The 15,149-nt window shown below is 43.2% G+C and overlaps 1 protein-coding gene across 2 annotated transcripts in view; it reads left to right on the forward strand.

Annotated features, from left to right (window-relative positions):
• Positions 1 to 15,149, forward strand: part of ENTPD1 (ectonucleoside triphosphate diphosphohydrolase 1) — a 93,999-nt gene that overhangs the window by 64,724 nt on the left and 14,126 nt on the right. Inside the window, exons 3-7 of one of the 2 annotated variants that reach the window (XM_021699785.1) lie at positions 3,941 to 4,058; positions 5,077 to 5,227; positions 7,209 to 7,368; positions 8,441 to 8,680; positions 10,209 to 10,346. In XM_021699785.1, the coding sequence (XP_021555460.1) occupies positions 3,941 to 4,058; positions 5,077 to 5,227; positions 7,209 to 7,368; positions 8,441 to 8,680; positions 10,209 to 10,346 (807 nt within the window). Of the gene's footprint in view, positions 1 to 3,940; positions 4,059 to 5,076; positions 5,228 to 7,208; positions 7,369 to 8,440; positions 8,681 to 9,432; positions 9,436 to 10,088; positions 10,347 to 15,149 lie in introns of those variants that run through there. The other variant, XM_021699784.1, reaches the window with a different exon arrangement.

Here is a 15,149-nt window from a genome sequence, read left to right on the forward strand (position 1 = left end):
ATCCCAGGACCCTGGGACCACGACCTGAGCCAAAGGCAGACACGCAACGACTGAGCCACCCAGGCACCCCTAGAATTACTTCCATCTTAAGGAGAGTCTTAGCCCACTTCCCCATGGCCTCCAGTCTCTGTGAGCTCAGGGTCTGTGACCACCCACATCTCCAGGTCTGCACCAAAGGCCCTACATTGGTGTCTCCATGAACCAAGCAAGGTCATTTTTATTGTTCCTTTTCCTGGAACACTGCTTCTGTTCACTCAACCATAGCTTATGAAGATCAGTTATGATTGCTAAAATCATGTGCATGATCAAAAACTAGCTTAGGATAAAGTTGTATATACACAGTAAGATGGCAGCCATATAAAAATTTATTTAGGAAAGACTGGAAGGAGATAAATTAAAATAACAGTGATGCCTAGTTGGTAGGATCTTAAATGCCTTTTTTTCCCTTTCCCCTTCATTTTATAGATGCTATTTAGTAAATTTTTAGTAGTCTTAAAATAGAAAGTAATATTGAAATAATATTAGGGGAATGTCTTATCTCTTCATCACTACACATCTTTGATTTTTCTTTAATGTGAAGAATGTACTCACAGGGGCTTTTAGAAGTGTTTTAAATATGAGCTACAGAGAAACACTGGATAGGAGTGATAGCATGATGCAAAGCACAGCATTGGTCAAAGCATTTCTGTTGGGTAGAGATTTTTATTTTAAACAGAATTCTGTTGTCATGGAGTCTGGGGAATGCTGGCTCAAACAAAGGCAAGTTTCTCCACTGCCAGACTCTCGGAAGCATTCACTACCTAATGGGTTTGTGAGCCCAGGAGAGAGAGAGAGAGAGAGAGAGAGAGAGGGGTCGAGAGAGTGAGCGCACTCAGCATCCCCCAAACTCCTGGGAAGGCTTATTTGCCTAGATCCTTGCAGGCTTAGTGTTCTCTGGAACATGATTGGAAAATGCTGGTATGGTGAAAAGGAACAAAAGATGGTGGCTACCCGGGCTCTAGATGGGTCTTTGAAGGCTTTCACCATCTGTACCTTCAGTTAGATCCTTGAACTATACTGGACACAATCTTTCAGCTCTCAAATAAGAAGATTACATGGAATGAACTTATAGCTCTATGATGGGCCAGCTATGAAAATGAGTAAATATGCTGACAGTTTTGTAACAATGAAAGGCAAACTTCCAAAATGCTCAAACAGAATTTTCACACAATCAAGCTTTTATCTGCCCCTCAAGCTGTAAACCATTTCCGAAGAGAAAAAATATTTGGCACATTTGGGCAGGTTAGCATTCCAGCCTGCTGTATACACAAGGTGGAGTGCCCTCAGTTCCTGGGTTACAGTATACACTGCCTCCCCCTCAAACACTTGCCAAACCAAATGGTGCCCTCAGTTCCTGGGTTACAGTATACACTGCCTCCCCCTCAAACACTTGCCAAACCAAATGGAGCGAAACTTTCATTTCGCAACCACCTCACTGTGTAAGGCCTTCGAGAAACAGGCTGGTAGAAGCAAGTCTGATTCCTTTGCTCTGAGGGAAGAGTGGCTTTCATGTCAACAAAGACAGACTAGAATGTCTTGATCCCAGATAAAGGCTGCTTGCTGCTGCTGTCTCAGATTTTATCATAGGCCACTGTGGTTGGAACATTTTCTGGCAGGAAGAATTCACTGACCCTGCTAGGGAACAACAGAATTTCTGCTGTGTAACCCCTGAGCCTCTCTCTCCACCCCAGGAGGCTGCCCATGGTTCCAAAGGCTCCAGACCCCAGGCATTCCCCAACGGGCCTGCGATAGTCACTACCTAAGTCAGTTCCTGGTTTCCTCTCACTGCAAGCCTGTTTGCAGAGGAGTCCGTCCAGCTTACTTTCTCGCCAAGTATACAGGCCTTTTCTTTTTAAGGTCATAATGCTCATTGCCATAGGGAGTCCTGCTGTGCCTAGCTAGGCCGAGGACATGAGGTTACAGAAGGCCAAGGATCTGCCCTCTGCTGCACACTGATACTCTCCTAATCTGGAGAAACAGAAGAAAGCTTGACACCTCAGCAGACTCAGCTTTCAGCTATTGCCAGTGGTCCAGGGAGGTCTCTTGAATCCTCATTCTTGTCTTCTTTCCTCCCTGGAAGTTCTTAGGTTCTTACCAGGTGGTAAGACAGTATGGAAGGATATATATAAAACAACTGCTGAGTTAAGTATTATCAAGAGGCAGATGGCACTTTGAGGTCCACAGCAGTGAAGTGTGGTGAAGAGTGGTTGGCTCACATTTTAGACGTGCCTCCTTTTTCTCTTCCTTCTGCTTCCCCGTTTACTTTCCTCCATGTTTCTGTCTAGTAGAGGGATGATAAGTTAAAGTACAGGTACCATCATGCTCTCCTCACAAGCCCATGGCAGACACTTGTTACTCAACCATGGCATTTTTCCTGTTTAAACTTAGGGATGTAACCAAAGATGAACATCAAATGATCAAAAGGGGCATTCGGCAGTCTACTCCTAGGTAAATACCCAAAATAAGTGAGAGCTTATATCCACAGAATGACATGTGCAAGGATGTTCCTGGTGACTATATTCCCAAGAGTCCCAAACTGGAAGCAACTCAAATGTCCATCAAGAGTAGAATGGATAAAAATACAGTGCATATAATAAAATAGGAAATATTCTACAGCAACAAAAAGGGATGAACTATGGCTGCACACAGTCTGGAGGCATCTAAGAGATAGGGTAGAGCAAAAGAAGCTAGACATAAAGGAGGCACACTGTGTGAGTCCCTTTTTGCAGCTCAAAGATAGGCACAACTCAGCCGTGGTGATAGAAATCAAGACAATGGTTACCCTCAGGAGGAACTGAGAGGGGCAGTAGAAAATGTTCTGAATCTTGATCTTGATCTTGGTGGTGTGGTGTATATGGGCGTGCACATATGCAAAAATTCACTGGGATGCACTTTGCTGTAGTTATCCCTCATTAAAAGTCTTTAAAAATGATTGTTCTGCCCTTGGTATATGGAGCATAAGGTCTTGGGTCTGACTCTGATCCAAATCCAGGCTCTGTCACTTATTAGCGGTGTATCTTGAGTAAACTACTTAACCTCTTTGTACTTTAATTTCTCACCTATATAGCAGGGATGAACAGAGTACCTACCCTACAGCACTGTTCTGAGGGTTAAATCAGATAATTCTCATGAAAAGCCTGGTACATTTAATGTTCTCGTGAAATGTGTTGTGGGGACTTGGTTCTTTCCCCTTTCCCCTCTGACCAATGAGTTCTTTCTCATACTGTCTTTCCCCTTCTTTCTTCCCACCTTCTTTTTTCCTTTATTCTTCCTTTCATCCCCCCTCCAGTCATAAGAGCCCTGACCATGAAAATACATATCTTTTAAAATTTATTCAATACAATAATTAGTTACATTCATAAGGAAAAAGCAAGCATGCTTAGTATTTTCCATGTCTCTCTTCTAGTCCAGGCCACATACCAGACCAATTAAATCCCGTATCTGGCAGAACACAGGCATCTCTAGCTTTGGGGGCTCTCCAGGTGATTCTGACGATTCCAGTGTGCACCCAAGTTTGGGAACTACCGCATTCATGGCTTTCTATTCCCTCCATGTTGTCTCAGCTGCTTCAGCATCTGGTTCTGATTCCTGGCTGCCCATCAGAATCACCTGAGAAGCTTCTAATCAGTAGTGAGGCTCAAGCCCCGCTGTGGGTAAGGCCTGGCTATTTCTAACGTGCTGCCAGCACGAAGAGCCACTATTCTAGAGGGATTGGTGTCCTGTAGTTCTTGTGATCAGGGCGACACCAGGCAACTCCTCTCTCCACACGTTCCTCTTGAATTAAAATACGTCTCCTCATGTTTTTGAAGACTCTTGTCTTTGTTTCCTTTCTGTTGCAAGCTGAGTATGGCGAAGCATAATGTAATCCTGATAAGTTCTTGATTTGTTGTTTTACCCTCAGTACGGGATTGTGCTCGACGCAGGCTCTTCTCACACAAGTTTGTACATCTATAAGTGGCCAGCAGAAAAGGAGAATGACACAGGGGTGGTGCATCAGATAACAGAGTGCAAGCTGAGAGGTAAGATGAAGGAAAAGGGGAGGGAGACAGTGGGGCATGAGAGGAACATATGTGAGAACATGTATGGCAGGTGGGGGAACACATGAGAAAAAGGAAGTTCAGTGAAGAACATAGTGGAGCCGCTGCTCCTGTTATTTTATTGTCACTGTAAAATAATATTGAAATCAGTCCTGAACGATGGAGCCCTTGAAGAAGAAACAAATGTAAAAGTCGTCGAGTCATAGTGGCTCCCGTCAACATGACACATCTGTGGGCCATGCACCAAGTACTGAAAATACATGATTTCATCTTCACAGTCTCCCTGGGAAGTATGTCTTACTATTCCCATTTTTTAAAAATGAGGGCACTGATGTAGAGGGAGGTTATGCCACTCGTTAAGGTTACTTGAGCTAGTAAGTGATGGAACTGGGGTTCAAATTGCTAAGGAGACACAGATTCTATACCTGTTTATTCTAACAAAGGAAGAAACTCCACTTCAGAAATTTCAGGGGACTGGCCATGATCACATAGCTAGTTAGCAGCAGTTACTGTTTCTTCAGTGTGCCTGGTGCTTATTTTAATTTCTGTTCTAAATTTCTTATTTCTCCTTTTAGGTCTTCTAGGAATTAGTGGTGTTAGTTACAGTTTTGTAGAAGAAACATGAAAAAGCAGATATATAGGGTAACTATAAGATCCCCATTTAATTTTTTTAATTCAATTTTTTATTTAAATTCTAGTTATCCCCCTTAAAATGTGAGAGAACCTGTTAGGGAGGTTATGCAATTAAATGTGAAAATTGCGCCATCCAGCGGCAAAATTATTGAACGGTGGACAGACCCAGCCTGAGGTCTGAAAATAGATCCTACCAAGGCCAGGTTCAGAGAGTTACCCTCTAAGTATAGCAACCTAATCTATATCACATCAAGAAATTGTCTTCTTTGATTTTTCTCAGAAAACACCAGTATTTTGCTCTAATATTGTCCAGGTGTGTCCTGTACTTTTAAAAAAGATTGTCATCTGCTTCTACATCTTTCCATAGGTCCTGGAATCTCAAGATATGCTCAAAAATTAAGCGAAATAGACATTTATCTGACTGCATGCATGATAAGAGCCACTCAAGTGGTTCCAAAGTCCCAGCACCAAGAGACCCCTGTTTACCTGGGAGCTACGGCAGGCATGCGCTTGCTCAGGTACAGCAGCATGTGGACACACAGAGTGGCTGGGGGTTAGGTTGGGTAGTGAGAGCCTTTGAAGTTACGGGATAGCACCACGCTTCCCTAACACCCCACAGTCTAAACATCCTAACGGTCCACACTTCAGAAAGAAAATCTCAGTAAGTGGGTAAAACTCCCAAACATTTGGTATGTGTAATGGTGGGAGTTTAAGTATATTAAAAAAAAAGTCTTCTTGCCCATCTCCCCACAGAGAATTCAAGGGGGAAGGGGCACAAAGAGAAATGTTGAGCCTATGTACTCTGGGATTTGAGGCTACCAATTTAGCCATCCAGTATCTGGGAGGAGAAAGACCAGAGGAGACCCACAGATGTCCCAAGACACAACTAATCACAACTAGCACATCTTCACTGGTCACCACTTAGTACCTGTGTGCATAATTTGTTTCTTTGTTCATTCATTCATTCAGCTTGTATTGACTGCCTACTCCGTCCTAGGACATGAAAGTAGGTGACTCAGCTCTCAAGGAGATCAGAGTTTCAATACAGGCCATCAATTCTTTAACAGAGGAGTGCTCAGGGCTGCTATGGGAGCATACTTGGCCCTGCCCAGAATGGGGGGAGAGAACATATGAGCTGAATCACAAAGGAGTTGGAGGGTGGAGGAAGGACATATTAGAGGCAGAGAAGACGTCATGCATTCCATTACCTATGTTTCTTCCACATCTGTTATGTGGCAGACACTGTTCCAAGTGCTGGGGATACAGAGTGAAGAGGACAAAGTCCCTGCCTTCCTGAAGCTTGTGTTCTAATAGATGTGCAAAGGTAGGGTTGAGTGAGAGACCAGGGCATACTCAGAGGACTATAAATAGTTCTGCATGAATAGAACATAGGCTACATATACTAAAAAAAAAATAATAAAATGATGAAGCAGCTTGTATTTGTTGAGCCCTTACTATGTTGTTAGCACTGTGCTTTAGTCATCATAATTCTATGAAGAGTTATTATTAACTTTTATTAACCAGATAAGGAAGCCGTGGCTTACAAATGTTGAGTACGTCACCCCAAGGTCAGTCACATGCCTGGTAAAGTGGTAGAGCCAGGATTCTGAGTGGAATTCGGAAGAGGCAGGGTCCAGCTCACAAAGTGCTTTGTGTGCCACGCTGGGAATTTGGTGTTCATCTGAGGGCTAATGGGAAGCTCTTATAGGATGGTACACAAATGGTCACACTGGGAGAGAGGTGGATTGGGGGTAGGGGATGGGGAAGAAAACTGGGGATAGGGAAGCCAGGGGTAGGGTGTGAAGCTATTCAGATGAGTGGTGAGAGGGTTCAACGCTGGTTGGAAGACAGCATCCTCTGACCCGGAGGCTCTCAATGTTGGAAGTAATTGCATCCCATATTCACTAGGACAACCCTGGAAGATTCCTTCTTTAGGTCTCAGCATCTCAGACAGACCCAATAACTGAGATACAATATGAGGAAGATTTTTTTCCCAGTCTGGCCCCCCAGTGGAAGTTGGGTATCTGTCCCAGGACACTTGCCACCTGGTATCTGCTACAGCCATAATTAGAAACCTCAAGCAGAGCCTGACTCTGGAACCAGCTGGAAGCCACCAGTGATGGCTAATGTAGCATTTGTCATCTCTAGGTGTAGCATGCATCATCTCTAGGTGTGATGATTAAATAACATCCAGCCACCACCACCACAAAAATGAACATTACTTAGATAATATTTTGGAGCCAGGGAGCAACAACAAAAATGGTATTTTAGGAAGAGCAGCCTATGTAGGGACTGGAAGGATTTGGACTTGGAGAAGAGGGCCAAAAGACTAGTTCTGCCTCACCCAAAAGGAGGGCTCCTCAGACAGCCATGTGTGGGAATCTCCACGTCTCTGTTTATTCCAGGGAGTTATGATTTGCTTGCTAGGAGAACTGCTGGAAGCTGAGTACTTGTAGTTATTCAAACGAAACTGGTAAATGCAGCTCTTCCTTTGTGCAGGATAGAAAATGAACAGTTGGCAGACAAGGTCCTGGCTGCGGTGGCGAGGAGCCTCAGCAATTACCACTTTGATTTCCAGGGTGCCAGAATCATCACCGGCCAAGAGGAGGGCGCCTACGGCTGGATTACTATCAACTATCTGCTGGGCAAATTCACGCAGGTGATTATCTCGAAGCACCCAGGGAGGGAGCTGGCTCCCTGGGGATCAATGCCATTGCTGTCTCAGGCAGTATTTGGATCTGTAGCCAGAATGAATGTTGGATGAATGGACAAATTAATTTATCCCCACATTTGCAAGAACTTTATTACAAGAACTTTTCTTATTGGAGAAGAAGGAAGTCATATCTTCGCCTTAGGGAGACATAGAGGAAATTAAAAATCTATCATGTAAGAAAGAAGGGGGGGAGGAAAGAAAATATATATGTATCTTACTCATTTTTGCAAAAAGAAACACAGGAAGGAGAAACCATACTAAAGAGATTGGTTACCTGGTAGGGGGAAGGAGTAGAAAGGAGCAAAGGAATGAGAGGGGAGGGGGATATCTGACAGGCCTTTTATAAAGTTTCCTTTCTTTTAAGGGGCACCTGGGTGGCTCAGTCAGGTAAGCGTCTGCCTTCAGCTCGGGTCATGGTCCCGGGATCAGGCACTGCATCGGGCTTCCTGCTCAGTGGGGAGTCTGCGTCTCCCTCTGCCCGCCATGCTCCCTGTTCATGCCCTCTCTCTCTCTCTCAGTCAAATAAATAAATAAAATCTTAGGGAAAAAACTAACAACAAAAAAATAGCTAATATTTGCCTAGTGCTATGTGTCTTGTGCTGTGCTAAGCACTTTTCATTACTGTCTGATTTCATCTTCAGGACAACTACATGAGGGATTCTCTCATTTTCAAGTCTCAGATTGAGGCCTAGAGAAGGTAGTTATCTGCTCAGGGTGACATGGCTATTGAGCGAATGAGTGGAGATTTGAACTTGAGTCTTTTTAGCCCAGACTCCTTGTTTGTAAACAGTGGCTATGCCAATTCTGTGTTGCTGCAGTCTGAGCTCTATCTTTGAAGCCCCTCTTTTCCTGCTGATCTGATGTTTCTTGTTGATCTGATGCAGACTCAGGAGCATCCAGTGAGCTTTGTGTCACCTTATGCCCCCCTTCCTTCACCTTAGCAAGTCCCTGAGTCCAAGATATAGTGTGAAGCGGGTGTCCAGAGACAGCTACCACTGGTGACTGTACTCTCTTTCAGAAAGTGAGTTGGCTCAACCTGAAGCCAAATGAAGACAGTGATCTTGAAACCTACGGGGCTTTAGACCTTGGGGGAGCCTCTACACAAATCACTTTTGTGCCCCCAAACAAGAAGATCGAGTCTCCAAGCAACACTCTGCACTTCCGCCTTTATGGCAGGGACTACAGCGTGTACACGCACAGCTTCTTGTGCTATGGGAAGGATCAAGCCCTCAGGCAGAAACTGGCCAAGGACATTCAGGCAAGTATAACTGAATCCAGACCCATCCTCCCCATATCTGGGCCACCAGCCCCCACATCCTGTTATTGTCTCTTTCTACTTCAGTAATTGGTCTGAACTTGGTTACTGTACTTTCCAAACCTTTATAAGCAGGATATCTAACTACATCTGGTCAACCCCTGTGAATTGTCCCATCCAGACATCACCTCCTGTGTTTGTGTACTGCACTGTCTCCAAGGACACGACTCAAATCCTTTCTTGCAAATAATTTCTCACCCCTGTGGGCTTGACAGTGAAAATTACATGCTCGAGTATTGTTGGGATGGGTGTGTAATTTATAAGCTCTTTAGCACTTTTTAGTCTCCATTTCCTACAACTGCAGAAAACAGGGTTGTTAGAAGCAACCTGGAGGGGAGGAGAAAACACTCAGGGAAAATGCAGAGTTTATCCATCAACACTTCATGTCTTGTCCCCAGATGCTTTTTGTCTTCTGAAGATAAGAAAAGTTAAACACACTCAAAATCATGTGAGCACCAGGCACACCCTGACAAACACACACAGAGGAAGGCTGTCACATCCAGCTGTTCCCTGTCTCCACTGAAAGGACAACCAGTTCTCTGCTCTCCTCCGAAGTTCCTGCTCTGGTTCTCAGAAGCACTGTCAGTAGGTGACCCCCACTGGAGTAGGCGATGCTGAGAGATGCTTACTGAGCCCCAAGGCTCCATGAAGCCTTTTAGCCACAGCAGCCCCCTTTCTTCTCTTGAACATATTAGGTTGTGGGTTAAAAATCATTTTGATACTTGGCACTTTCAAGGCATGTTGCTTCTGATTTTTTGCTTGGAGGTGGGGTTGGGGTATGGGCAGTCTCCTCCTGGAGAACTACCCCCGGCTCAGACTTGTGAGAGCCTTGAGTGTTCCTTGTGAATCTGCTTCTGACCTATGTATTTCTTTTTTTTTTTTTTAAAGATTTTATTTATTTATTCATGAGAGACAGAGAGAGAGAGAAGCAGAGGGAGAAACAGGCTCCCAAGGAGCAGGGAGCCCGATGCGGGACTCGATCCCAGGACCCTGGGATCATGACCTGAGCCGAAGGCAGACGCTTAACCATCTGAGCCACCCAGGCGCCCCTGACCTATGTATTTCATTTCATTTCATAGTACTAAGCACTAGTGGACATTCCAAACTAATGGCATTTCTGCCAGCTTAAGCTCTATTAGCTTTCTATGAATAGCGAAAGTTGATTCACATCTGATACCATTTCTGGTGGCTATTATACAAATCTGACTGTTCCCAAGGGTGAAAAAGGCATGGCAGGGGCATATTGATGCCAAAGCTATTACAAAATTCCTACACATTAAGGAAGTCAGAGTGGTGCTTTTTGTATCCAACACGTTTGCACATGATGTCTTCAAGTGATTTTTCCATTCAGGGTACAAACGGAATCCTCAGGGACCCATGCTTTCACCCTGGATACGAGACAGTAATGAATGTAAGTGATCTCTACAGTAGCCCCTGCACCAAGAGATTTGAGATGACTCTTCCATTCGATCAGTTTCAAATTCAGGGCACTGGAAACTATCAACAATGCCGGCAAAGCATTCTTCAACTCTTCAACACCAGTTACTGCCCTTACTCTCACTGTTCCTTCAATGGGATTTTCTTGCCACCAGTTCACGGGGATTTTGGGGTAAGTTTGTAAAATAATAAGGTATATTGGGGGTTAGGATGATTTGGGTTGCAAGTTGTAGAGCAGATGCCTACAAAGGGTTTAAATAATAGGATTTATTTTTCTCTCATATGATAATAAGCCTTGAGGTAGATAATTCAGGGTTAGTTCTTTGATTTAACAATGTCAGGACTTGGGATCAGCTTTTCCATTATCTTCTTGGCCTTTTTTTGTGGTGCTAAGATGGCAGCTACTGTTTCACAGGCAAAAAAAGAAAGAAGTTTCTCTTGCATACGTTTCTGTCCAATTTTTCAGTAGTGCCAACAAAAAGATGCCATTGGCCAGAATTTGGTGAAATACACACTTCTAAACCAACCTGTGATAAAGGGGAATGGATTACTATGTTTGGTTTAGACTAATAACTATTCATCCCTGGAACTGGGGAGTCTTTCCTACACATATTGCTTTCCTCTACATGGGTGAGATCAGGAATCTGTAAGCCAGAAGAAGGAGCTGGCTGTTGGGTAGGCGCACCCATTGGGATCTGCCATAGTTGGCTTCTTAATGTCAGAAGAAGGAGAGGCAGCAGTTAGATGTCTCTGCTAAAGGCTTTCCTCTATAAACCGAAGTTAGAAATTCAAGAAATCCCAAGGAAATATTGAAGATAGCATCATTTGCATTACATTTTGAACAGCTGGGGGACTCTTTGAATCCCAGTGCCAGTTTCTTCTTAATTACTCTAGAATAAGATAAAATATTTGAGCAGAGGTAGAAGAGGTGCCCCTTGATCTACTCATAATTCAAATTTCATATTTTGGTCCTGGAGATGAAGCATTATTGTAATCATAGTTTAGTAGTATATTGCAAAATTAGCTACCATCAGTCAAGAGGCAGTTATTGACTAAATAATGTATATACATTATCTCATTAATTACTTAAGATATCATGCATAGAAACAAGGGCTTTTGTCTGCCTTCACACTCTTTCTCCCTTTTTCAGAAAACAGATCAGCATGTGAGAAGGGAGGTTCGACTCTCCAATGGGACCCCAGCAGGAGAGTTTCTCCCAAGTCTCCTGGCTCAGCCCAGTGTCACAGAAATAGCTCCCTGGATAGAGCACAGGGCCTGTAGTAATTGCACCTGGTTTAAAATCTGGCTTTGTCACTTGTAAACAATACAAGCTCTTCATTCCTATCATCTCTGGGAAAACAACAATGGGCGGTACCGTGGATCCAGGCTAACCTTTACCGTGGCCCAGACCACAGTTACTCCTCCCCTCAAGGTTCCTGAGGGAAATAACATGCCAGGACAATGCCTGGCAGAGTAATACTTGGTTATTTAGCTCCAAACCTAAATTCAGAACAAACTAGAAATTCACCTGGTTGCCCTATAGCTGAGCTGGCACTTAAGGCCCATATTGGACTTTTTTGGGCCAACGCCCTTGCCCTGGATCTAACTGCTGAAAGATAAAAGAGGGGGCCACAAAAGGGAGGAAGGTGTCTAGGGGTGCTGGGGACAGCCGAGAGCCCTTTTCATTCCAGTCCTTGATAGGAAGTACCTCTGAAGGAAAAGAAACATACTGTTGTGTATTGACTTTTTAACTTTTCTGAAAGCTTCACCTCCTGGGAAACATAGCCCAATTCTTGTCTTCAAGCTTGAGCAAACCCTTTCTACTTGAGGGTGGCAGTGGTGGAATTTCTTACCTTTGAAAGTGATTCCTCCAACCTAGGTAGGGAGAAGTGGAGAGTTGGAAGGGGTGAAGGAGACTTGCACTCCCCTTGGATGCCTTTTTGTTTGGTCTCTTAGCCCTTCACTGAAATTGTTCTCTTCACAGCCTTCTGAACCTCAGCTTGGCAATCTCCTTACATTAGCTCATCGCTTTCTTCTGAATAGGATCTTTCCCCTCTGAATACAGCCCTCAGGGTTCACACTGTACCTGTACCTACTCCTGCTTTGGCAGTTTCTGTTACAGAATGGTTTCCCCCTCTGTAATTTCTCCCTAAAGCCTAAAGATTTTTTGGGGGGGGGTCTATTTCCTCATTTATAAAATGAGGACAGAAATGCCTATCTCCTTGCGAATTTTGAGTAATAATCCAGACAATGGTGGTGGACAGGTGTTTACCAACCAGCTCTCTGGGGATGTAGGGGCTGGTTTGTGACATTTGCCAATTTACGTGGTATAAGTACTCCTACCACGGTCTAGTTTAATCAACATAACATCAGCTGGCTCACAAAACTCTTGAAATTTTAACAGTTAGCTCTTGTGAGTGGGTAAGAGCCACCTCCAGCATATCACTGTCAGTAGCAGAAAGCTAACATACCCTAGCACCAGGTGGGCCTTTAGTAAGGTTAGTTCTTTCTCCTAACAGTCCTTTTTCTAGGCTGTTATACCTGCAGAAGTTCCCACTGCCCAGTCCTGCATCTGGAAGCATAACTATTTGCAACACAAAAATCCAGCTGCATTCCAATTATTTCCAGGACCAGTTAGCCTGGGTATTCTCAAGCCACAGAGAATTTGCAGGGAAGGAAGGTTTGCCATAATTGCATTCAGCACTGGTGATTTAATTCTTACTCTGTAAATAGTATTAAAAACTGTCAATTTTTTTTCTCAGTTTGGCTACATTGGTTGCTAGACAGAATCCAATTTGTAGGCAAATTAGAAACACCCAAAAGGAAGAGGGAACATCTGCAGGGAATTATTTATGAGGTAATTTAGGAAATTTTTAAAAGTTCACATCGTATCACTTACATAAACAAGAAAGAATATAAAACAAATTCAAGAAGGAACTGGAATTAAAGAACATTAAAAACTTATTTGTTTCCATATGTATACATATACTTGTGTGTATGTATGTGTGTATTTAGCTCTGAGCTTCCTAGTAGCCAAGGGGAGAAAATCAGATACAGTTTTTATTATGCATAGCATGCCAGGTCCCAGGGCAAAGCAGAGCTATTCAAAAATTGTTTCTCAAGGATATTTTATAAAGGAGATTTTATTAGACAATGTCTTTGACCATATTTCTTAAAATTACAATTTCTTATAGCAACTGTCACCTAGAGGCATGATATTAAAAAGCCGACTCAGTCACAGCAATTCTGTGATGGACTGAGGCAGTATAGGTCTTTGATAGACATTCAACTTGAAAGAAAGAATTCAGAGTGGCTGAAAAAGGGGGAGACAAATATCTTTCATCTTCCATAAATATTAATTATCTAAGCTGGAAATTGGAAGATGAGGAGCTGAACTTTTGAGGCTCTATGTTCTCTAAAGATGGCCTAGAGTGTTACTATTCTCAGTTGCTGCTTAAATATGGGCCCACAGGTTATAGATACCAATCAAGTAAAGGTTTATATGGTAAGGTTAATCCCTAATATGGAAATTAAGAAGCTGATCACAAATTTTGACCTCAGTAGTTATAAGGCGCCTCCCCAGTACTGAAAGGCAAGGTCAGGGATTCTTAGAGCTGAGTCAGCATTTCCCTCGAGAATCACCATTGGGTCCATTCTGGCAACAGAATATCTGATGTATTGAGTCTCCCAAGTCACACCCCAAGAACAGAATCAGGATGATTTTTTTTTTCTTCAAGACTTTCAAAGAGTCATCTACCACAGCCATAGGAGGAAACTTGGTGATGTGTCCTTGAACCATCTGATTTTGATCAGTGTATCCTTATGAGGTATTAAAAGAAGAAGGTGGGTTTTGTCATTATCATTCTTGGGATTAAAAATAGAAGCATTCTGAATAGGGTTAAGGTTTCTTTTTCATCACATAATATAAATAAATCAAGGAAAAAATACTCATCCTAAACCTCATCATCCCATCCCATTAACACTTAATTTTTCTGGGTTCAGTTCTACTGCATGTTAGTGTAAACAATATTCCACCCTAGAAAAGACCTTTCCAAGGGATTTAAGAGGCCACATTAGATATTAAACTCAATTGAGTGTGTTTCTGAAGAGCATATACAGACAGGAAGACTATCAGGCCTCGACACATGGAAGACTTTCAGAAAGATTGACAGGTAGATAAAATGAAAAAATAAATATGAATAGGAGTATGAATGGACTGGTTCTGGAGCAGGGGAAGAGAAATGGATGACCTTATTCTGGAGCACAACTGTCCAAGAAAGAAAGATGAATAGACACATTCCCAGCTCAGACAACAAGCAGGATTTGCCCTTGATTCTAATTCTAAGACTTGATCTCTACTGTGGCTACAGAGAAATAGTCATTTCTATATGGAATATAAAAGTAACATTATTATCTGAGAAATTTTTAAAAATCTATAAAGGAGAGAGTTTTAAAACATTACTTCAAATTTGATTCAGGTGTTTGTAATAGTTAGGAGGGCATATTTGTATTTTTTTTAAAGATTTTATTTATTTGAGAGAGAGAGAGAGAGAGTGAGAGAGAGCACGAGCAGGGTGAAGGGCAGAGGGAGAAGCAGACTCGCCACGGAGCAGGGAGCCCAACACGGGGCTCAACCCCAGGACCCCAGGATCGTGACCTGAGCCGAAGGCAGACACCCAATCGACTGAGCCACCCAGGCGCCCTGGCATATTTGTATTTATTTTGTTTTCTATTCCTTATATAATGGTATTATTCTCCAGTTACATATTGCTTATTTGATTCTCTTTTGAGAGAGGACCTAAACCTTAACCTGCACAATCAAGGCAACACCTGGGAGTAAAATATCCAGGTTGTCTGGACAGCCATCCATGTGTGTGTGGTGTGTGTGTGGGGTGTGTGTGTGTGTGTGTGGGTGGGTGTGTGTGTGGGGTGTGTGTGTGGTGTGTGTGTGTGTGGGGGGTGTGTGGGGGGTGTG

Source organism: Neomonachus schauinslandi, chromosome 6 (genome assembly GCF_002201575.2).
Source record: "Neomonachus schauinslandi chromosome 6, ASM220157v2, whole genome shotgun sequence".
In the NCBI taxonomy this organism is placed as follows: Eukaryota; Metazoa; Chordata; class Mammalia; order Carnivora; family Phocidae; genus Neomonachus; species Neomonachus schauinslandi.